At 38.1% G+C, this 25,383-nt stretch overlaps 1 protein-coding gene across 1 annotated transcript in view; it reads right to left on the bottom strand.

Annotated features, from left to right (window-relative positions):
* PRKCB (protein kinase C beta) overlaps positions 1–25,383 on the bottom strand; it is a 2,112,091-nt gene that overhangs the window by 716,393 nt on the left and 1,370,315 nt on the right. The window contains exon 7 of the mRNA XM_044089400.1: positions 8,226–8,360. Within this exon, the coding sequence (XP_043945335.1) occupies positions 8,226–8,360 (135 nt within the window). The remainder of the gene's footprint in view (positions 1–8,225; positions 8,361–25,383) is intronic.

Here is a 25,383-nt window from a genome sequence, read left to right on the forward strand (position 1 = left end):
AGGCTACCCCAACCCTACTCCCAATTCCCACCCACCCTCACTAAATGTAAACTTATACGCAACTGTAACCACACCAACATATCAACTATCACTGCCAACACACCTAGCCATACTTCCTATTTATATTAGTTAACCTCCCACTCCTTAAAGTACTAGCTTCACTCATAGCACTGCTCCCGATCCTGCATCCATACTATCATACCAACAGACCCTCCTCACCATGACAGGTTTAAAAATTACTCTACTCCTTCTCACCTCCAGCTCTTTCCTTCTCCTACTATATACCCTCTCCTCATATGATACTCCCCTATATCAAACCAAGTCTTCACCCTGGTATACCTCCACATATCAAATGACACATAATTCTCTTCAATAGCTTATAACTCCAGCACTCTTCCACACCACTATCAAAGACTATCACACCTTTAAATACCTCCCACAACTAACTAAATCTCCAACCATGCTTAGATTCACTAGACTCCTATACAAGCTCTCCAAACTTTATCATCACATAACCAAACAATTAAGTCTTGCAGGAGATATCCATCCCAATCTTGGTCCCACCTCTACCCAGTATACCCCACCCAAAACATCACAACCGATCCTTGCACAGATCCATCAAAGAACCAAGTCATCCCTCCTCCTGTTCAACAAACATAAGAAGCACAGCCAACAAAACTCATAATCTACATGCACTGTTATCCCACTATTCCCCTGATATAGTCACTCTTAACAGAAACCTGGCTAAAACCAAATATTAACAGTAACAAAATCACACCTCCAGGCTACAATATCTTATGGAAAGACAGACTAAACAAAAAAGGGGGAGGTGTAGCTATTTTATTTTATACAAAGACCACCTCTCAACTTCACCTCCATGACTCTTTTATCCCAGCCATGTCAAATGCTGAAGTAATTCTATCTATATTAACTATTAACTCCAGATAAAACACCTTAACATTATAGGTGGATACATACCACCAGACAACAACACTGCCATACTTGAAAACTTACTACAATGGTGTTCCTCATTCCTCTCTCAAGAGACCATTATCATGGGGGATTTTAATATTGATTGGCTTCTTTGCTCCTCTCCAACAACACACATTAACCTGGATGGACTTGCCTAAACCATAACAACTCCCACCCAGACTGACAAAACCTCTAAACATAACTCTATATTAGACTGGATTCTAGTTAACTCTCCCCACCTATCATCCCACTCAGGCTGTCTACCTGAGAACCTGAGCAACCACTACCCAACCTTTCTCCTTAGAGAATGCAACCATCCAACACAACAAACTACCTTCTGAACTACAAGGAATAAAAAAAAATTAATCCTAACAATTTTATCTTGGCCCTAAAAATTGTTATTGGGATTATCTCAAACAAATGCCCCTAGATGAAGCAGTACTCTCTTTTAAAAAAAAAACTTTCTTGATATTCTCAACACTCATCCACCAGCTAGAAACATTACAGTCAAAGCCAATTACGCACCCTGGTTAACCAAAGAAACCAGACCTCTACTCAAACCCAGAGACAAACCCTAGTTGCAGTTCCATAAGAACAAAACCAGTACTACTACACATTTCCTTGAACTTCAAAATGAAACTAAACTAATTAAAACAGACAAATCCAATTTCTACCAAAATATTCAAACCAAGCATCAGAAGAACCCACCAAAGTTCTGGGCTACAGTAAATAACTTACTACAACCAGCTAAAGGTACTACTCCCACTCCAAAAACAAGTAATAACAAGTACTACCCAATTCAACACTTTATTTACCGTATCTATCCAGACTCTAGCCAATAACCATATTAAGACCAATCCCACCCTCCCTGAACCTAACTATAACTTACCTCCACAAAACACCACCAGTCAATTCAAGCTACATCCAGTCTCCACCAGTTACATCAAACTACTGAAAAAACTAAAACCCACCACTCTAGCAGCTGATAAACACCCTCCAGAATTTCTGCAAATTGCAGCAGAAGCTATCTCCTACCCAGTAGCCAAATAAATAGACCAAGAGCTGAAGCATATGTTCCCAACTTTCTGGAAAATCTCACACATTCTACCTCTTCACAAAGGATAACCTCTTGTGAACTTGCAAACTACCATCCCATTGCCATTCTTTCATCCCTGTCCAAAATCCTTGAAAGTGTAGTACACTCCCAGCTCATGGAATACCTCCTCTCACACAATCTTCAGTCCCACACACAGCATGGTTTTCATCCTGCTCATAGTACCACAACATCCCTACTGTCCTTTATTAACATAGTTAGCCAACACAGAATCAATGTCCAATTTGTAGCAGCCTTATTCCTTGACCTGTCAAAGGCCTTTGACATGGTCAACTGCAGGAAACTCATTAGTGTCCTTTCCTCCCTTAATCTCAGCCATACTACTAGCACATGACTCCAAAGCTACTTATCAGACCAACAACAAGCAGTCTGTTGGCAACAATCCCTCTCACACCTCCTCCCGGTCACCTTAGGGGTCCCTCAAGGCTCCATCCTTGGAACCCTTCTATTATCCCTCTTTACCAACAAGCTACACTCTGTTACCTCGCATGTCACTATAATTCAATATGCAGACGACTCAACCCTGCTCTGCTCAGCCTCCTCCCTCATCATCCTTCAGACCATAACCCAAGACTCCTTCTTGTGTGTAGAAACCTGGCTAACCAACTCCCATCTTATACTAAATCCCAATAAAACAAATCTCCTCCTCTTCTGCACTGCCCCACTAGGAATACCCCCAACCTTTTACATCTACTCCAAAAACAAAACTTTGATCACTCCAACTGACCATACCAAACTGCTAAGGGTTATAATCAACAATAACCTGAAATTTGTTCTCCATATAGATCAAACCATCAAAAAGTACACAAAAAAACTTGGCCTCCTATATAGAAACAACCAATTTCTAACAAGTAGTACAAAAGTCGCTATTGCCAGAATCTACATGCTATCAACACTCCTTTATGCATCCCCAGTCCTATCCAACCTATGTAAAAATGACCTTGCCAAAATGGAAGCTTGTTACAGTAAAATCTCTAAATTTGCCACCAATGCATCTTACAAGTCAAATCATTGCTTATCCCTCAAACAGCTCAACTGGCTCGAACTCCCTCAGCTCCTACACTTCAATCAAATAACTTTAACCCATAAAATTCCCCACCACCCAAATAAGACCCCAGCCCTCAAAGACCTCATTCAGCCATACTCAGCTTCAAGATCCCTCCTCTCTAACAATAATCTTCTACTACAAGTTACTAAATCAAAAATTCAGCAGGCGAATCCCTTTTTTCCAATTACACTTCAAAGCTTTGGAACACCCTACCAAATTCACTAGTGACCATTCCCTCATCTAAACAATTTAAAACACTCCTAAAAATGCACCTTGCAAATTTCTGGCTCTGTCCCTGTAGCCCCCCAGGATAGGCCACTTCCACAGACCACTGTGCTCATTAACACACTTTCTAACTCTTGCGTAACTGATTTATGACTAATTTTTGTAAGCTAAGAGCTGAATGCTCTTCACACCTTACTGACAATTATGTTTATATATCAACCACCAATCTAGATATCTCTGCATATTTGATAATGTCACCGTCTTAATTTATAGTACTTTGTATGTAACTACAAATTCTACATGGTGTTTTATGTATAGTTGTAATGTCTACCACTATTTTTTGTTAATATGATGTACTTTTTTTGTAATATGATGTAAATTATGTTACTTTATGTCTTGGAGCTTACCTCCCCCAGCCTCCACTGAAAAAGGATACATGTCCAGATAGACCTTCATAGTAAACAAATGTAAAATAATAAATAAATAAAATACATTGTGAAATGTATGGCTTTTTGTCAATTTATTGCGGACTGCACTCTCTAAATAATTACAAATATGAGTTTCAGACTTTGTGTCCTTCATAAAATGGTTGCAAATGCAACTTTCTAAGTACATAAGAGAACAATTTAAATGTGTTCCTGATTTTTCAGTCTTCGTCTCTGATTCTTGAGCTAAGAGATTGGGCGGGCACAGGAGTGCCATGGGTCTCACAGCCATGAGCTGCAATACACTTGTTTGTTTTATTGCAAGCAAACATCTGAATTCAGAGAGTCACAAAAGGGTCAGTAATTGATGGTTATATCTGTGTGCGTTCATGCATGTTTGTGTGTGTGTGTGTGTGTGTGTGTGTGTGTGTGTGTGTGTGTGTGTGTGTGTGTGTGTGTGTGTGTGTGTGTGTACATGTGTGTCCTACATCCCAGAGCAGTTATGGTGTCAAGGAAGGACTGGATTGCAGTAAACAGGAGCTTCATCATATCATCCATGTTGTTTGGGTCCATCTTTGGTTGACTGTTGAAACTGTGTTCATTAATTGGCTGTGTGTATGTTGGGGGTCAAATATCAAAGTAATAGCAATGTAATGTGAAGACCGAATTAATGACTGAGACGGGAAGAAAGGCTAAACTTATTTGTCATTGAGAAATTTCAACTAGAGATGGTAGAATATGAAAATAATTTGCTTAGTTTTTGTGGGGGTGGGGGGGCTGGATCTCTGCAAGTTACTCTCAAGTCTCTAATATTTGAAGAGATCTGTGTGTGATAAAACATGATATATTATAACCTCTATATAACTTTTTGTTTTATAAATAGAGTAAAAGGAAAGTGCTACATTGTAACCATGTGACTATCCTAGCAATCAAAGAGACTGGATGTATCAAGTCAACATTTTAAGCATGGTGTGAGCTTCCAAACTAGTTGTTAGTATTTGTGCCATATTTTATCAATCTGTTCCACATTACGTAAAGTACAGTATTATTCCATAGTTTGAAGATGGAAGGTTGATTATGGCTAAGGCTCCATTAATTCTTGTTGTTGGTGTTATGGATGGTGTTGTATTTATAGTGTTGCAAGCCTGACCTCACCTGTATTGCTCGACTGCTTGATGGTGAGTGGAATTGACAATGTTTTTTTTGGGGGGGGGGGGGTTGAGAGGTTGTTGCTTGGCTTGCCCACCTGGGATCCTTGGAGTTTTGCAACTTAGGCTGTTTCTCCTAAATCTTTGTAATGATTAAAGAACTGGGTATGTGGTAAAACACACTATCCCAAGCTTTCATATTAAAACTGCTAGATAACTTTCCCAAGAAATAATGTAAAAGGAAGATATTATGTTGCAACCAAGTGCCTCTTCTGATAAGCAATGGGAGACTAGGGATTGGAACAACATTTTGTAAGCATAAAGTAACATTTTAACCATGCTGGGAGCTCCCTTCCAAATTGTGAGTAAATATTCCACATTTTGCCCAATTGTTTCAGTTTATGAGAGGTAGTGTTAGTGTTCCTTATTTTGAAGATGGAACGTTGACTATGGATGAGTTTCTTTAATTATTTAATTTGATGGCATGAAGTAAACTGTCTGAAAATGAAGAAGCACTAAAATGACAATAAATTATTTTGCCCGGCAATCATTTCAGCAGTCTGATCATGTATGCAAAAATTAGTTCCCTGATACACAAATGAATTATTTCCCCAAGCAACCCCTTCAGGAGTATGTCCAGGTATGCACAAGTACCAAAAATGAAATATTCACCCAAGTGACCCCTTTAGTAAAAATGTCCAAGCTTGCACAAGCACCAAAATAAAACATTCACCCAAATGATCCCTTCACTAAAGTGTACAGGTATGTACAAGTATGACAGAGCTCAACTTGCATCTTCGTATTCTCCTGGAAACTTCTGCTTACTGGTACAAGTTCAGGGCGATTTACACATTTTGTATGCAAATGAGCTCATTATACATTTATGTCCATGAACTGTACTCATACACATACTTGTAAAGCCCCTTAACAGAGTAGTAGCTGTCCCCCTCTTGCTTATCTATTAAGCATGTTTACAACAACTCCTTCACATGTAGGTATGCATGTTGAATGTCTGGGACTTGCATAGCCACATAGCGCCACTATGTGGATCACCGCTACAGTAATGCTTGGCCCCGGACTATGAACACCACCCATAGTTTGAAAGTCTTAACTCTATAGGTATCTACTGTCCATCCATTCTCACAACTGATTTCAACTGTCAACCACCCTCTAAGGAAAGAAGTACTTGCTAATATCCATGCTAACCTACACTGCATGACTATGGTATTCCTAGTCCCTCTTCTTCCTATCCAGCCTAACCTAATTAGTTGTTCCATTAATCCATACTCCAGATTGCCTCATTTCTAGTGAAATACGATCAAGTTCCTTAAGCCTGTCCATACAGCATTTCTATCAATTTATCTCACTAATCTAGCTGTCGTTTGTCTGTACCCTACGCAAACAAAGTGACCTCCTTCTTACTGCAAGGCCTCTATGGTCTTATAATGGCCTAAAAGAGGAGAACCATTACCCTCTTTTCACTGGATGGTTATATAGCATAGCAGTTGGCTTGTTCTTCCTATCTACAATGAGCCCATTGGTCCATACCTTTTATACCAATTATCCAAAATTCTTGCCCTCTTCAGTGAACACTTCAGGGTTATCTTTCTAGGTATATTACCATGCACTTAGAAGGCTCAAAGCAGACCTTCCACATCTATGACCATGCCTCCAACCTTTTTTGTCCCTTCTCTGGCTTGAGCTTGGTCAGATTTCAAAACCTAACACCAGTAAGATCTACAAAGCCACTGATTACATTTTTCATTCACAGTGCAAGTTCAGAGACTGATTACATTAAAGAGTTGGACCTGGGTATGTTCCCTGAGGGATATCCCTTATCAGATACTTCCTTCCTTCTCTGAGATATGCTCCCTCTCTCCCATGCTCAGTTTATCCTCCCTAGCCATATGTCAACCCAATATATAATTTGCTGTTAGTTTCTGTCCCCCTCATTGAGCATCATTACAGGCCTGTGTTTGGAGCTTTACTGAAATTCATAGGGATGGCATACCTTGGCCTGTTCCATCCACCTTCTGATCATACCACTGACAGAACTGCATCAATTAAGTTTAACTTCTAGCATTCCCAAGTCAATTCAACCAATACAGTTCCTGTACCCTAAATACAGTCTTTGTTCCTCATTTTATGACTGTTAACACTCTGTCTTCCATTCTCCTTTGCCCTTCCTTGTGCACTATGCTCTTGTTCCTAGCCAGTATGTAATGCTTGTGGTGGCACCTCCCCTCATTCCATCAGTTCCTGTACTTCGTTTCCATAGGAGCTATTTTTGCCTGGATAGTAAATCATAATGGTTCTGTAATGATGCTTCAGACTTGCTTCAACAGCCCATTTTCCTTTTGGTTAGGTGCTGTTGAATATTTCATTGAGATATATTTATACATATATATATATATATATATATATATATATATATATCATACAAATTATAAAAAATGCTTATAATACATATCATATAAGTATACTTCTATCACATTTTCAAATCCTGCAGTAAGATGGGTAAGAGAAAAACGTACAAAACTCAGAAAATTAATTAGCACTCCCTAGTCTCATTTTGTTAAATTAGGTTTACAGTGTATGGGTTAAAGTTTCTGAGAAAAAAAAAGAACACATCTATAAACCAGAAGATAATGCTAACTTTGGCATTAAAACATTCATATAATTATTATCCAGCTGAGGAAGAAAAAATTGAAAGTGTTGCCATCCCAACTGAATGCAGTTGTTAAGGTCTCCTTGTGCTTGTTTTCAGTACAGTGATAGGCCGCTCTAATTATACACTTTGAACAGTATATCTTTTTGTTACACAGAAACTCCTAATTAGAAATTCAAAGAAAATCCAAATGCTGAGCTTCTTAAATTTGATTTAAACTCAAAGATTTACTGCTTCTATTAACATAAACCTACAATTTCCTTTCCTTACAAACTTAAAGGCATTTAATGATACCTCGTCAGCAGCATATGAGATATTGCTTTAACAAAATGAGATATTGCTTTAACAAAATGAAATGAATCCTTTAATGAAAATGACATGTTTTATCTCACAGCTTATGACAAAATGCCACATTCCTTATTCTCAGAAAATCAGACTTTCATGAACTTAAAATTTTTACAGTTTTGAAAACTTTTACTTAGAGCTGTGTCTTGAGTTCTGATGCTTATATATAGTTTACAAACAGTTGGACTATAAGGCCTTGCTGACTTTGAAAAGACTATTTTAACTTCAGTATTATTGAAAATGGACTACACACTTTCACAAAAAATTAAATTTTACTTACCAGCCACAGACTCCAGCTTTCTGTAGTTCTGAGATCCCAAATGAGAGCGATCCCATGAAGTCATTTCTGCTCGTCAAATCCCAGTCCCACACCTCAACGGACAGCCTTCGGTCTTTGTCAGACTCTTTTAGATTGCTAATAAAACAGTATCTTAGATTATTTACATGAATTCTCTTTATTGTTCAACACAGAGAGCTTACAGAAAAAGTAAATTTTATTTTGTAGCATAATATGCTAAAGACAGACAATACAGTAGCAAGTTCTTCCAGGCAGGAAACACTGATACCAAAATGAAACAATAATCTTGGGGGATGATCAAAAGAAGAGATTAAGTAGCATGAAGCTCCATAGCTTAACTGAGAAAGACCATATGCAGCTATTGACATACTTTACTGCAAACATCAAATACATTTTTGAAGAAATGTAAACCCATATTACAAGATGTTTTTTGCTTAAGCACTGAAAAGGAACAACTGCTATGGATATGACATACATAGGTCATTCAGCTGATCATTTTTTATCCATTTCTTAATACATAATAACTGCATTCCTTAATTAATACTACAACTTTAGCAAACACACACACACATATATATATATATATATATATATATACATATATATATATATATATATATATATATATATACGACAGCTTGCTAGATATGCTTAGTACTATATAATTAATGCATTCATTCAGCCAATGTATACTAACCTTCAACATTCAAAGATCTCTTGGTGGCAAAAGTAAGGCTTCTTAGAGCCAACTCACTAAATCTGTGCACAGTGTCAAAAACACCTTTGGTCAAATACTGGGTGCCCTTAGAATGAATGGCTCTCCATATCATCAGGCTGCAGATTTAACTATTACTCATGAGATGTAGTGATAAGTGCAGGCATCATTGTAGGAACATCAAATTTGTAAGAAAGAGGAAATATCTATTTTGTTTTTCTGGTACCTTTCTGCTCCCACCCTTCGCCTGACTACCAAGCCTCTCCTGATACCTACATTCACGTGTCGATTCTCCTTAGAGTGAAAACACTAAGCAGTGATGGATTGTAGGTATCATGGACCTGAAGCTGATAAATAGAAGAAGCCTATTTAATTGGTGTGACAGTAGCACATGATTTCAGATTCATCTGGAAGGTGATGCAGCAGTGTCGATTTCAGATTCATCTGGGAGGTGATGCAGCAGTGTCGATTTCAGACTGATTTGGGAGGTGATGTAGCAGTGTCGATTTCAGACTGATTTGGGAGGTGATGCAGCAGTGTCGATTTCAGATTCATCTGGGAGGTGATGCAGCAGTGTCGATTTCAGACTCATTTGGGAGGTGATGCAGCAGTGTCGATTTCAGACTCATTTGGGAGGTGATGCAGCAGTGTCGATTTCAGACTCATTTGGGAGGTGATGCAGCAGTGTCGATTTCAGACTCATCTGGGAGTTGATGCAGCAGTGTCGATTTCAGACTCATCTGGGAGGTGATGCAGTAGTGTCGATTTCAGACTCATCTGGGAGATGATGCAGTGGTTTCGATTTCAGACTCATCTGGGAGGTGATGCAGCAGTGTCGATTTCAGACTCATCTGGGAGATGATGCAGCAGTGTCGATTTCAGACTCATCTGGGAGGTGATGCAGCAGTGTTGATTTCAGACTCATTTGGGAGGTGATGCAGCTGTGTCGATTTCAGATTCATTTGGGAGGTGATGCAGCAGTGTCGATTTCAGACTCATCTGGGAGGTGACGCAGCAGTGTCGATTTCAGACTCATGTGGGAGATGATGCAACTGTATCAATTTCAGACTCATCTGGAAGGTGATGCAGCAGTGTCAATTTCAGATTCATCTGGGAGGTGCTGCAGCAGTATTGATTTCAGACTCATCTGGGAGGTGATGCAGCAGTGTCAATTTCAGACTCATCTGGGAGGTGATGCAGCAGTGTCGATTTCAGACGTATGGGCTGGAGATGCAGCTTCATCAGCCCCATTGTTAAAACCAACCTGGTCCTATAGCCAATTTGCTGTCCTAAGTGTGAGAGTTGTCCACCAGAGGGTGTTATCTACAGTGGCTTTGGAGTTTTTCCTATTTTCAGCCCTATGTCTGTTCTCCATGCAAACCCATAAGGTACAGCTGGGTTTGGGCAATGCAATAGGTACTGAATAGGACTGTGAATAATTTCCACAATTTACATAAGCCCACAGATACACTACCCCAAGCAGTGAGCAAAGGATTCCATTGGTTATCCAGTCTTTGCCATGAAAAGATAACTGACTGTACGCCTTCCTTCCACCCTGGGAGAGAAAAATGTGTCAGTTCTTCCATTCTTCTTCATTTTTACCCTCAGCTGATTACTGCAGTGATGTAACCATTATTTGATCTTGCTAGGTAATTGCTAGGATCATGTCCCTCTATTCTACTTAGCCAATGAAAAAGAGCGTTTCTTGCAGATAATATCACATACTTCGCATTCTGAAAATAATGGAATGATCCTTCAGTAACAGAGATGTGGGACATTTTAGAAATGTAATTACACAAACTTTGGGTGTTGAATTGTTAAAAGCATATTATTGGTTTGTTGACCCATGCACCCTGTAACAATCAGGCTTTCTTCAAATGCCCCAAAATGTTCCTAATACATTACTACTGCCCCTGTGGTAAAATCTTCCTCACTGTCACTTATTGGTAACTCACTACATTGAACACCTTTGTTATCTTTTTAAAGTTAGCATAACCATAGGGGTCTAGCCCCAATCTCTCCTACTTAATCTTCCTCACTGTCACTTATTGGTAACTCACTACATTGAACACCTTTGTTATCTTTTTAAAGTTAGCATAATCATGGGGGTCTAGCCCCAATCTCTCCTACTTTCTGTTTCATTTCCCTTGTTAGGTACTGACTTGTGCCACTTTCTGGATATTCGTTTGCTGTCGGTCTCTACCGGAGGTGTGGCTACAATATATTACTTATTTCTTTCATTCTGGCTCAGGAGTCTTTGCCTACAACTTGGAGCAGTCAGGCATGAAGACGCCATCACATTAGCATGCCTATACAGTTACCCAGTAAAGGTATGCAGCAAACTTGTCACTTGCGATTTTGAAAGGGCTTTGACATGGGTCTATATCATGTTAACGAAAACCATATCATCGAACACCAGAAGACCGACACGTATAGCTCGAACTACGGTAACGGCGAACGTACAAAACCGCGAAACATGAAATGTCGAAGTGTCATGGTTGGCCTGTCTGTGGTATAGCTCTGTAAGGTAAGTGTGCGATAGTTACGGGCCTTAGGGTTAGGGTGCGGGCTAAGGTAAGTGCATAGATAGGTAATGTATGTAAGGTTTAGTGTAGGGTTAGAAGTAGGATTTTGTTAACTGTATCTGTGTGGATTATTTGTTTTGTTTGGGTATATGTCTGTAGGATAAGGGTGCGATAGTTACGGACCTTAATGTTAGGGTGCGGGTTAAGGTAAGTGAATAGATAGTAATGTATGTAAGGTTTAGTGCAGGGTTAGAAGTAGGGTTTGGTTTGTGTATGTATGTATGTGTTTTATTTATTATGTCTGGGTATGTAGCGCGCGGTGGTGTTGGCCGACTATGATGGTTCGAGATTTGAAAATTCGCAGTTTAGGGGGTTCAGCATATTTGCAGTTTGGGCTATGTGTGTCGGTGTTGTGGTGTTCGATGATATGGTTTTTCGATAACGTAATATAGACCCTTTGAAACAAGCTAGTTCATAATGAAATGAACAATTCATTTAAGTAAAGTATACTAAGTATTACAATTTTTAAAATGATGAAGAATTCTGTATCTCTATAGGGAGAATTTTGATTATCACTGTATTTTCTCTCTGTATTCTCTGATAAATTTTATCAGTCGAATACCAGTTATCTTGTCAAAAGACAGCATTTTGAGGATTATTTAACTGCAGCAAATGCCATGGGCTCTACAGCCCTGGTTTTAGCAGTTGAAATCTACTCCACGGCTCATTGTAATGTAAGTCTGTACAATGGGTAGAAGTTGTAGCATTTCATCTGACAATACTTTTATTTATTTATTTACATTTGTTTACCAGGAAAGTCTGACTGGACCAGAAGCCCATTTTCAGTAGAGGCCCGGGGAGATAAGCTCCACAGAAATATAATCAATATACAATAGTATACATACAGTAAGATGCAGAATACACATCTTCTAGTTAGTCTCTAACAAAGTAGCATTCAATACGGTTTTCTAGTAGATACAGGTTCAAAAAGAAAAACACAAGCATTTCAGTGATCACTGTGAGAAAAAAATAAAGTTAGAAGTGTATACATATTAAACAATAGTTATGACCAAATGAGATTTCCTTTATATATATTTATTTTTGAGTAATAATAAACACTGGAGAGAGGGAGAAAATGAGGTAAGGAGTGGACAGTGTGTTGAGAGAGTTATAGATATCTTGTCAGTCAGGTTTTGCACAGGAGCAATGCCAGTTCTTGGACAGATGTTCAAACAGTAGCTGTTTGAAATTGGTAGATTCCGGAGTGTTTTGGAGGGTGTGGGGTAGACAGTTCCATAATTTGGCTATTTGATTTGACAATAGGACTTTACCATGAGTGTTGTTAGCTTTGTGTACTGTGAGAAAGTTTCTGCCTGCAGATCTTAGACGTCGTGGGCATGAGTAGGGAGCAACAAGTTCCTTGAGGGATGGGCAACTGTCAGGATGGAAGATGATATTGTGTGTGAATTTAAGTTGGTAGAGATGAAGAAAATTAGGTAGCTCGAGCTAATTTAATTTATGTAGAGTAATACAATAGTGGGTTTGGTGGGAAAGTTTGGGTGCGAAATGGACTGTTTTGTTGTAGCAAGTTTCCAGTTTGGTTAAGTCTGATTTTTTTTAAGTTGGTAAAAAGGGGGAAAGCATATAGGAGCATAGAGAGGAGGAAGATTCTGGATACGGCTAGTTTGGTATTGTCAGTGAGGAATGGCTTGCTTCTGTACAGAGAGCCAAGTTTGACGTGCACTTTCTTAATTGTGGTGGCTATGTGTTGGCCAGATCTGAGTTTGTTGTCCATTGTCACTTCAAGGTGTTTTGCATGCTCAGCTGGTTGGATGACTGTGTTGTTTACTGGGAGAATAGTGAAAGGAGGGGTGGCCAGTGATTGTTTGCTACTGGTAAATAGCATTAACTGTGTCTTTTGGGGGTTGAGGATTAGTTGTGATTTACTTAGATATGTTTCTCTATCATTAAAAGCTTGCTGGGCTAACTCTTTGGAGGTCTGGTAAGGAATCTGATGAGCAGATTAAAGTTGAATCGTACACATATTGAACTACTTTAGCATGTGTCGTGGTTGAGGCTAAATCATTAGAGAAGATGGTGAAAGGAAGGGGTCCTAGTATGGACCCTTGAGGGACTCCAACCGAGACAGGCAGAAGTGGTGACAGCTCAGATTTCCATCATACTGCTTGTTGTCTGTCAGAAAGATAGCTTAGGAACCAGAAGAGGGAAGTCTTTGATAGGTTTAGTGACGCAAGAGTACTAAGGAGTTTCTGAAGGGAGACAGTGTCGAACACTTTTGATATGTCTAAGAAGATAGATGCTACTTGCTGGTTTGAATTTCTCAGTTGGTTGATGGTGTTAGAGAAATTAATTAGGGCTGTGGTGGTGCTGTGTTTTGGGCTGAAACCATGTTGGGAAGGATAGATAAGGTTGTGAGATAACAGGAATTGTAGTAACTGAGTGTGAATAAATTTTTCCAGAATTTTGACAGGGGGAAAGGATGGCTATGGGTCTGTAACTGTTTAATTTTGTTGATGTTCCTCCTTTATGTAGAGGGATGATATAGGAAATTGTCCATAATATTGGGACATATTGTTCTGCTATAGACCTATTTACCAGAATGGAGATAGGCAAAGCTATGGCATCAGCTGACAGTTTAAAGTACTCCTTGGGGAGTTGGGCAGCTGGTAATGAAGAAGGTTTCAGTTTTTTCAGCATTATTCTTACGGTGTTAGTTGGGACAGGGTTGAGGTTAAAAAAGTTGTTGTTAGTTTCCATATTAGGTTGAAGAGACAGAAGGGTGGAATTGTTCCATGTAACTAAACATAGGATGGTGTTTATAAAGTAGTTGTTGATTTGTGAGGCAATACTCACGCTTTGGTTACTGGTTGTTTGTTTTGGGTTTCTAGCTTTACCTGGGTGGAGGAGAGTTAATTGCTTGCCAGAATTTTTTGGGATTGTTTTCATATTTGTTTTGCATAGTTGTATAATATGTTTTTTGTCTAGTTTGAGTTTTTTTTTTTTGTTTGATTGTGGGGCTGCTGGTATGCTAGCAGAGTTTTATTGTCTTTTGTTTTTTGGTATTGATGCCGGGTTTTGTCCCTTAGTTTTTGAAGTTAATGGTTTCTTCTGATATCCAGGGCAATCTCTTATTTTTAACACAACATGTACGAGTTGATGCTAAGCTATTTAGAATAGCTAGAAATGTGTCACTGAAGTATGTTATGGCCTGGTCAAGTTGGAGATGATGGAATGGTGTCTAGTTGCATTTATTGAGCATGTCTACGAATGCTTCATTGGAGAAGATTTTGGTATTTTGTATGACTTTGTAAACTATGGTTCTGGGTGAGTTGAGCTGATGATGGATTAAGTTGGTAGGTCTATGGTCACTTAAATTATTTGGAAGGCATCCAGAGAGATAATTGTGGGTGGCACTGTTGATAAGTGACTAGTCTAAGATAGCTTCCCTTTTGCTACGTTTATCTATTCGAGTGGGTAACTGGGTTGTTTGGGAGAATCCATGTAGATTTGTGAAGGTAGAGGGGTTATCACCAGTGCAAGTGTTCCAGTCTAAGTTGAAGTCACCTGTAATAATGGTTTCATGGGTGTAGGTTGAGGCTGTCCAGGCTATGAGTTCTTCAATGAGAGTAGGAGTATTACTGGGAGGTATGTAAGTGGCTGTTATGGTAATATTTTTCTTTGGGTTGATTCTGGGCCATGTTACTAAAACTTCAAAGTTGTTATCATAAGGGTATTTGATGGGTAGGTAGTCTATGCTTAGGTTATCTTTGTAGAAAATTGCAACCATGCCACCCTTCTTCCTGATCCTGTCTAACCTTTGTATGCTATAACCTTGTGGGAGTATGTCTGGGTTTCTTAAATGGTGTTTTAGCCAAGTTACTGTTGCTATAAGAATGTCTGGTGAGTATTGTGCAATGACTGCATAGAAGTCTGTGATCTTGTTAACTAGGCTTCTAAGGTTCATGTTAAGAATGAGAAGGTCTGTAGTTTTAATGTGAGGAAGGGGTGGAATGATAGCCATGATGGTATGTTGGGCAGTATGTGGCCCGGGACTGGGGTGTACAATATCACTATGGAGAATCTGTGATAATATACATCCATGTTTGTGTAACATATAGGAGAGTAAGTGAAGGTGTTTTCTGAAGTGGTTAGTGGTATTACAGACACCTATATGTTTGAAGTGGAAATATGCAATAGGTGTGTGATTGTAGAGTCGGGAGGACATGGCAGGGTAGGAGAGTAAGGAGTGGACGGTTTTAGTATAATATAGTGTGGAATTAATGGACATGTTGTATTTCTAGTTGACTGAAGGATGTTAGATAGAATGCAGATAGCAGTAGGGTATAGAGTGTAGGTAGGAGAAAGAGCATGGTGTGTATTCTTTTTAAAATGTAGGTTACCTGGATGGTATGATGAAGATATATGGAAAGAGGGGTGTTGGTGTAGTGTGGTAGGAGTAGCATGATTAAGGACTGTTGCAATTAAGTTGTGTGAGGAGAGGGAGGAGTGTTACAAATAGTGTGATGGTTAACTGAGGTGTGACTGGCAGATGAAGAATGATTCTTGATTGGGGGAAGTTAGGGGAGTGGTTAGCATTGGTATAAGTCTACGTGATGCAGGGGTGAGTGAGAATGGGGGAGTAGGGGACTGGAGTGAGCCCAAGCGTAACGAGGGCAAATGGAGTGGGCTGGCCCCCCCTCCCAAAACAGTGCAAAGAAAAACAATCAATATGAGAACCAGAAGCCTTGGAGCTATAAGGTAAGTAAATGCAAGGAAGAGATAGAGGCAGAAAGGTAGGAGTGTAAGCAGATAGTTGCAGACACACTACTGTTATGGCCTTGGTGTGTAAGTAATACAAAGGAAGGCAAATCTATACCGGGGACAAAATACACCAAGTAAATGGTACTAGCCTTACTTTACAGGAATTCTCATAGAAGGTCAGAATTAGTTGGGACAAGATGCAGCAAATATATACTTAGTGGCAAGAAACAAAGCTATAGTTGCCTGGGGTGGAGGGTGGGGAGACCTTGCAGATGTGCACGCCAGCCAAAGCAATGTTTAAAAATAACTAGTAAAAGTAACAAATATGCTACAAAAAGAAATGTAAACAACCAGTCATAATGTTTAAAACATAACTATTAAGGACCAAATCTGCTAATAACAAGAAACTGTAAACATCCAGTCACCTATGCAGACTTCTCTGGTGTGTATCCTTATTAAAACGTATTGCTCTCGGCTTACAATAACTGTAGTATAGTGGTGGTTCTATTTGCCAATGTTGCAGTTACTGGGGGGGGGAGCTGTGCTGATACTGGCAGACAAGTGTGCTGTAACAGAGATAATAAGTGATGTTAGGAATATGGCTAGTTATTACAAAGTGCACAACACCTCAGTGAGCAGTAAAGTAAGAGGAGTGAGGGTGAGCTGACTGAGTGTGGATGTATGTTGTCAGGAGAGGTACAAAGGTACCCAGAGAGGCTGTAAGGGGACATGTGGTGTCTGTAGAGTGAGTGTGCAATGACTGAGACAGACATAAGTTCAACAAGCAGAAATCATATAATAGCAACAGTAAAACACATACTTATGCAGTCATCATTTCTCAAAATAACAGTGCAGTAGGAAATAATTGGTTAGAACACATTTGAGGATAACACAACACACACTTATGCAGGACTGCAATATTAAGTAATACAGAATATAGCACTGATCACTACAGGCCGAAGAAGCTTTCCCGTTGCCAGCAGGGAACAAGCATTTCGGTCTCTTGCGCGTTAGGAAATGGAACATGTGCAGTTACAGGTTTTACAAATAACTATGGAAAGGATACTGTAGGCAAATACACAAAACAGTTAAAACCAGTTAGGAACATTGCATTACACAAGTCTCCAGCCAGTATCCATTGTAAGCATAACAGCATATTTAACAGCAAACAGTTTATGTAGTAAAAGCAGTCACTGCTTCAGTCAGTCCCTTGATAAAACAGTCAAAAACAGTTAAGGAGCATTACATTACACGTCTCCAGCCAAAATCCACTGTAAGCATAACAGCATATTTAACAGCAAACAGTTTATGAAGTAAAAGCAGTCACTGCTTCAGTTAGTCCCTTAGACCATTGTAAATATAACAGCATATGTAACAGCAGTTTCTGTAGTAAAAGCAGTCACTACTTCTGTTACAAACTTTATTCTTATATTAAATAATTATACTGAGCTTTGAATGCACATCTGCTTGGCTACAAGTAATCAGAAGTATGCATCTGTCAGCTGGTTGTGTGACTGCATTTCTAGGCTGACTTAATAATAAGATTTTCCTTTTAGTTTATTGAAGTAAACAAAATGCGTCTAGTGAGAAATACAACAGCTAATTTCAAATAATCACTAAGTTTATGGCAAGCCCTGCCAACATTTACATAAGTCCCTAAGAGACAGATAGCCCTCTAAGAATATGACACTGATTTTATTCTAGACATTAATAGATATGGATTGATAATGCATCTTCTTCTGCTCAATGTCAGCAGAAAAAGTGTGATACATGGGATACTTCTTAAAAACTTAAGGCTTCAAATCAGACACTGACAAAATAAGGGCCCATAATGCAAATGCCTCAAATTCAGAAAAATCTATTTTGACATTTATTGGAATGATACAGTATCTTTTAAAATTTATTCTGAATATGTCAGATGTGAAAAATTATTGTAACATGACGTAAAGTGGTATTGGAGTAGTGAACATGAAAAGAATTTTGAAATGCTTAAAGATTTAATAACTAAAGCACTGATACTGAAATATTTTAATGTGAGTAAGCTAGCTACAGTAAAGTAAAGGCCACTCAGAAAGCTATTGGTGTAGTGTTTCTGAAAGAATGTAAACCAGCTGTTTATTAATTCAAAATATTTACGGAAACTAGAAAAGTAATGCTGTCAGAAAAAGAGCTATTACCATAAGGATGTAAAATACTTTAGTTTTTCATAAGTATATTTGTAAGAAATCTGTGTTGGTAGAAACAGACCATACATGACTACAAAGTATTTTTAGGAAGCCCTCATACATGGTACCACTAAGACTGGAAAGGATGTTATTGAGGAAGCTGAAGAATGACTTAACTGTAACATATAAGCCAAGGAAGGAAGATGGCTATGCTCAGCATCACAGGGATTTACTTGGGGGAGAACTGTATAATTTGGCATTCATCTTGGGCAGAAATGGAGCTTCAACCGGTTCACCAGTATATTCAGAGTTATCCAGAGATGAGAGCTCTTGGAGCTATGACAGCAAAAGGCAAGCTGAGCACAGCACAAAGCTGTTTTAAGGAAATTGTTTTGACCTTTACTTTTCATTAATGAAATAATAGCTGCTGCAAGCTTTGGTTTTTATATTAATTAGATTAATAATGCCAAATCAGCCAAGGAATGAAATGTTAGCAATAATACAAGTCTTGTTTTATAATTGTGAATTGTAGCAAAAAGCCTTAATTTATATTATTCTAGTCAGGCATGTTAATGAAAATTGAACACCAGGTTTCAGACTGTTCTGTGCAGCGTGTAATGCATACCATAACATTAATCCAAGACAGTAAATCATTCTATACTGTGTGGAATAATATCATAATATTAATTCAAGACAGAAAACAGAAGGCTCAAGTGAAGACTGGTATCCCACATGTGACCCAGATTATGAGAGGACTAACAAGAAACAGAATACAAAGGAATAGTCTGGATAAAATCACTTCAGCTAGCAGATCTAGGAGAGTCTCTCTCTGATACCCTCACCGTGGGAAGAATAAAGACACTATACTGAAGTTTCAAGTAGTTTATTCAATTAAGTAAGTAGACGGATGAGTGTTCTTGTTCTAATGTACAGGACAGCTACTGTTTAGATTTGTAAACAAACAGAATGGCTTGTTTCCTGTGTTTCTAGTTCACCAGATAAACCATACCAAGGAAGACGCAGTGATTTAAAAATCTAGTTTCTTGACTGAATTTTTCATATTAACAGCAACAATTAGAGTTAATTAACAGTTTATGTCCTGGGTTAAACAGTAAAGGTGTTTTAGCTGTATGATTTATGGTTTAGTTTTCTGAGTGTAAGCACAATTTTAATAGAAATGCTTGAGTTTAGACCAGGGTGGTGGTGGGCATCCAGCTTGATCTGCCAGCTTAACTCCATTTTTTTCAAGGGTCACATTTTTTTCACAAGTTTCCCCTACTTAAAAACAATTACAGCGATTATATTGTGCATGGTGTACCACAAAAGCATTGTTGCAATTATCATAAAAAGTGCTGTTGATTTTTCTCCTGAGTACTGGACGAATGTAGTAGTCCTTGTTGCTCATGTATTTGTAAGTGCCAAAATGGAGCCACAGGGGTATGTTCCACTGTTGTCCTCCTCTGGTCTGAGTTTGCACTCTACCCAGTTCCTAATGTTCCTGTCACCCTTGAAAACAAAACAAGGATTAGGTCCTAGAAGTTGTTCAAGTTGTTTATTGTCTCTAATCTTCATCCAGTTGTTGGTCATGATCTTTCTGATTGTTCTGTAATCTACAGAAAATGTGAGTGCCATGCTTCTTTTTCTCTTTTTTCTTTTGTCCTCCTGTGGATCCCAGTGTTGGTTTCTGTGGAGTCCAAAAAGTCTCCTGGGGGAAGTCCCGCAAAATGGGGTTCTCTGCCTCTTTTGACATTCTGATGGGGTTGAGGATGGAATTCAGTAATCTATTGCTGTAGCCCCCAGCCTGGAAGTCTTGCTGTAGACTGATTAGACTTGTGATGAAATCTCTAAGATCTTTGGAGATATGTGTAATTCTCATCCCCTAAGATTTTATAACATTTCTCTTAGTGATCTGGGGAAACATGTTTTTACTATGCAGCATATTAACCCTGGTTGGCTTTCTGAGCAGGTTGTTGGAGAGGCATTTGTTTTCAGTGTCCTTGGATATGGTTATATCTAAAAAGTTGTCCAAGGTCTTGCGGTGAGAGGTCATGAATCTTAGGAATATAGCTATGAATTACTGATATGGCTGTAAAAGTCATTCAGTGTGGCTTCATCCCCCTCCCAGATGGCAAAGATGACATCAATGAAACAGAGACGGCATTTCATCTATAGAAAATAGGAGCTTTGGTACATTGCCTCTTCCTCCTATTTTCCAAGAGCCACAATGGCCAGGCTTGGGGCAGTGGACATCCTCATGGCTATTCCAGTAGTCTGCTTATAAAACCTGTTGTTAAACAAGAAGCAGTTGTTCATAAGGGTTAGATCTTATAATCTTTCTAGAACTTCTGTCCTTCCTGGTAATACATTTCTGCCCTTTTCATATGTTTTTATCGGAACTTGAATACAGTAGCTATGTGGAAGCACTGTAAAAAGTGTTTCCACATCTCATGTGACCAGGATTGTGGAACTGCTGATGGGAATATCTCATATTTTACCCAGAGAGTCTGAAATAAATGATTTGTTGGCCCCTGCCATTGGTTTTATCTGGGAATCAAGGTAGATGGATATTGGCTCAGTTATAGAACTACCACTTGCCTATATTGGTCTGTAGGGAGGATCACAGATATTGTTATGGGGATCTGGGATTCCAAACAAGCTTAGTATTTTTGGGTGGGATGGAGGGGTGACCAAAAAGTCAAAAAGCTTGGCATCAAATAAATCATCCAAAAGTAGCCAAGAACACGGTAGTCACAAACAAACAATTTTAATGAAGCTTTCAGGTCTACACCCTTCATCAGCACATAAAATCACCTTACATAAGTTGCATTTAAATAGAGGAAGCACTGAAAAAACACATGATCAAGCCAGCCAACCAGATACAAACCAAAATTAATTATGCAAATAATTTAAAATGCATCACACCCAAAACTCTTAAAGAAGTTTTACTTATATTAATAAAAAACAATTTTATATAGATTAAATATAGTTACATATAGATAAATCATTCATATCAAATAAGAACTTTTTTTTTTTTAAAACTTTTTTTAAAAAGTAGCAGCTCAAAGTTAGCATCATAAATTCTCCCTCTGACGCTTAATCAAAACTGGTTTGAGACTTACTGCTCCATTCAAGCCAGGCCATTTATCAGCCTGTAAACGTACTATCCACTCATATTCCTTCAATAACAAAAGATTTTCCAAGTCACCACCCCTAATACCCATTCGTACAGTGCATATGCATCTGAATTTAAAAGCATAAGTTTGAAATTCATGTAAATGTCTGAATAAACCATTTGTCTCAATCTTCCATCTTATTTCGGACCTATGCTCTATTATTCTATCTTTAAGCTTCCTGGATGTTTTCCCTACATAAAATGCGTTACATGAAATACAGGTAGCTAAATAAACTAACTTAGTAGTACTACAATCTGCTTTGCAAGTAAACTTAAAACATTCACCTGTTGTAGGATGTCGGAAGCTATTATTACTATCATTAATATCAGAGCAACAGACACAATTATAGCACTTAAAAGTGCCCACTTTAGTACATAAGGGAGCAGATTCAGTTTGAAAATCCTTATAACATAATATTTGTTTAAACGTCTGACCATTCCTAAAGGCAAACCTTGGTACTGGACCTAAAATGTCCTTTAAATCTGGTTGAGACATTAAAATTACCCAATTCTTTTGAATTATTTTACATACATCATTTGTATTGGCATTATAGGTGGTAGTAAACCTGATGACAGGCTTGCTTACTACCTTATCAGCTTCATTCCCTAATATATACCCTGAGTGAGTCAAACAAACGGAACTAAAAACTGGTTTATAAGGACCTCTTCTGCCTTGCAAAATCTCTTCATAACTCATATTTACATCTCTAAGATAATAACCATTCTCAATAAACTCTTTCCTCATCTTCTCAGTTTCCTCCAAAAACACACCCCCCTCAGTTGTTAATCTACTGACTCTTATTAACTGAGATTTTATAATGCCTCTATATATATGTACTGGATGCATGCTAGCAGTATTTAAATATCTTGCTGCATGCATATCCTTCCTATGCACCTTTGTTTCCAACCTTCCAAGTTTCCTATATACCCTTATATCTAAAAAATCCATTGTATCTAAAGAAAAATCCATCTTAAATTTAAGGAAACTTGTCGTAGTGTTGAGATAGGACAGAAATTTTTCTAACTGAATCAAAGTCTCTTTCCAAACAAAAAAACAGTCATCAACAAATCTGCAGTAGCAATCAAAGTAAAGAGCAAATTCATTATTTTCATTTAAGATGTATTGTTTTTCCCATACATATAAAACTAAATTAGCAAAGGTATTGGCCACGGACGTCCCCATGGCAACCCCAGTTAACTGCTTGTAGGGAACACCATCAAAAATAAAATCATTCTTTGTCAAAACCAAATCTAATAAGAGACAAATATTCTCTATTTCACGTGTTTGTTGAGAGGATTGCATTGTTAAAAAACTTCTAATTGCCTCAATCCCATATTCTATTGGAATCACCGTAAAAAGTGACACAATATCCAGTATATCTATAAAATAATCAGAACTAGTTTCACCATTAAACCACACACTAAGTTTCTCTAAAAAGTGCACCGTATCCTTTAAAACTGTTTCACATTTCAGTAAATACTTTCCTTGCACTTTTTGTAAATACCTAGAGATGGGCTCAGTCACCCATCCTTTACCAGATACGATAGGCCTTAGTGGTGGGTCACTCATGGATTTATGCACCTTCGGGATACCATAAATCTGTGGAATTTTAGGACATGTTACTGTTAAATAAGTGAATAATTCAATTGTAATGTCCTGGTTCAATTGCATATCATATAAGAATAAATTCACCTGAGAAATATGATTTTTCACATCTGCAAATGTTATTACTTTAAAAGTATTAGTGTCAGACAAGAACTCTTTACACTTACTCATATACCATGATTTGTCCATAAAGACTGTTGCCCCTCCCTTGTCTGCTTGCTTAATCACAATACTCTTGTCTTTTTTGATTTGCTGTAACAATTTATAATCATTAAAAGATAAGTTATATTTAACATCCCTACTTTTATGTTTACTTTTGGCATTATACAAAACTCTTATCTCATTCTCAACAATATTTAAAAAAGCTAAAATGACAGGTGAAAGTTGAGGTACAAAAACACTTAACTTTTTGCATACAGAGTCCAAATCATTTGCTTGCTTATACAAGGATTTAAGCATAACATTTCTTGCAAATAGTTTAACATCAGTTAAAATGTCCACAATATTATCCTTAAAAGTAGGGATAAACTTCATCCCATTCTTCAGTAAACCATAATGCTGCTCAGTCGAAACACATTTAGAAAGATTAACAGTACCTTGTAGTAGGCAAACCTCTGTCCTCAGCAACGAGGAGCCTTGCTGGGTAATTTTGGACTCTCGTTTTTTCTCTTTAATACCTGCACCGGTTTCTGCAGCGTTTTTTGTCCTTGGGGCTCCTGCAAGTTCCTCTGCTGAGAAACTACCTTCTCTGGTTGTTTTAACCTGAAAGGTAAAAAAGATGAAATTTCAAGCTGCTTACTCTTCTCCTTTCCTTCTGTTCCAGGTACAGGAATCCCAGCAAGGGAGGTAGCTACATGCTCATTTAATTCTCCGACCACAGCATCACTAGGTAGCGTTTCCTTGTCCCTGACATTTCCATTCATCGTATTCCGCTCACTCTGATGCGTCGAAGAAGGGGCAGAAGCAGACACACTCGACGTATGCGCTTCCTGATTGGCTGCTGCAAGTCTTGGAGTTAGCGGCAATTCAAATACATCTAGTTCATCAAGAAGCTTATTAGTGGGTTTTACTGATCTACTATTTAGTCTTTCAGTTCTCCGCTGACCAAAATTTCCCCTCGGCCAACTGAAGATATGACCATTTTTAAAATCATTAATATCACGTTGAAGCTTTCGCTTCTTTTGTATTTCTAGCCTGTGATCCAATGCTTGAACACGACTTATAAATAACTGATATAGTTCATTCAGACATTCTGTATTACAAAGTTTAGAGACTTCCTTTTCAAGACAGTCTATTTCTTCTAACAGGTCATTTTCCACTCTCTCAAAAAATTGATTCATTAATTTCATGTAGCTCATACTCAGTTCAAGATTTAGCTGCTGCCACTGCATTAATAGTTCTTGGTAGGTATTACCATATGATGGCATCTTTAATATACGCAGTCCACGTGGTACTACCCCCATATCTAAATAGGCTAAAAAACTAAGCCTTTGCCATTGTAAATGTTTATAATTTTGAACTTTTTTCTCCAATAGGCCAAGCAGCTTGTTAAACTCAGTTAAGTCATTAGTTACATTACCATTTTGTGAAGATTCCACAGCCTTAGACTGTAACAGCGGATTAGTTGACTTAATTAACAACCTTTTGATAGTTGAATTCATTCCTGCAGACAGCAGTGGTGTTACAGAACAAAATCGAATAGCTGGCTTTAAATTCCTCCTATGTTGTTGTAAGTGGCAACCTACTACACAAATATTCCACCACGAAGATACACTAAGTCACTGTTCATCCAAAAGTAGCCAAAAACATGGTAGTCACAAACAAACAATTTTAATGAAGCTTTCGGGTCTACACCCTTCATCAGCACATAAAATCACCTTACATAAGTTGCATTTAAATAGAGGAAGCACTGAAAAACACATGATCAAGCCAGCCAACCAGATACAAACCAAAATTAATTATGCAAATAATTTAAAATGCATCACACCCAAAACTCTTAAAGAAGTTTTACTTATATTAATAAAAAACAATTTTATATAGATTAAATATAGTTACATATAGATAAATCATTCATATCAAATAAGAACTTTTTTTTTTTAAAAACTTTTTTTAAAAACTTTTTTAAAAAGTAGCAGCTCAAAGTTAGCATCATAAATTCTCCCTCTGACGCTTAAT

This window comes from Protopterus annectens, chromosome 12.part0 (assembly GCF_019279795.1).
Source record: "Protopterus annectens isolate FY-2018-M chromosome 12.part0, PAN1.0, whole genome shotgun sequence".
Taxonomy (NCBI): Eukaryota; Metazoa; Chordata; order Ceratodontiformes; family Protopteridae; genus Protopterus; species Protopterus annectens.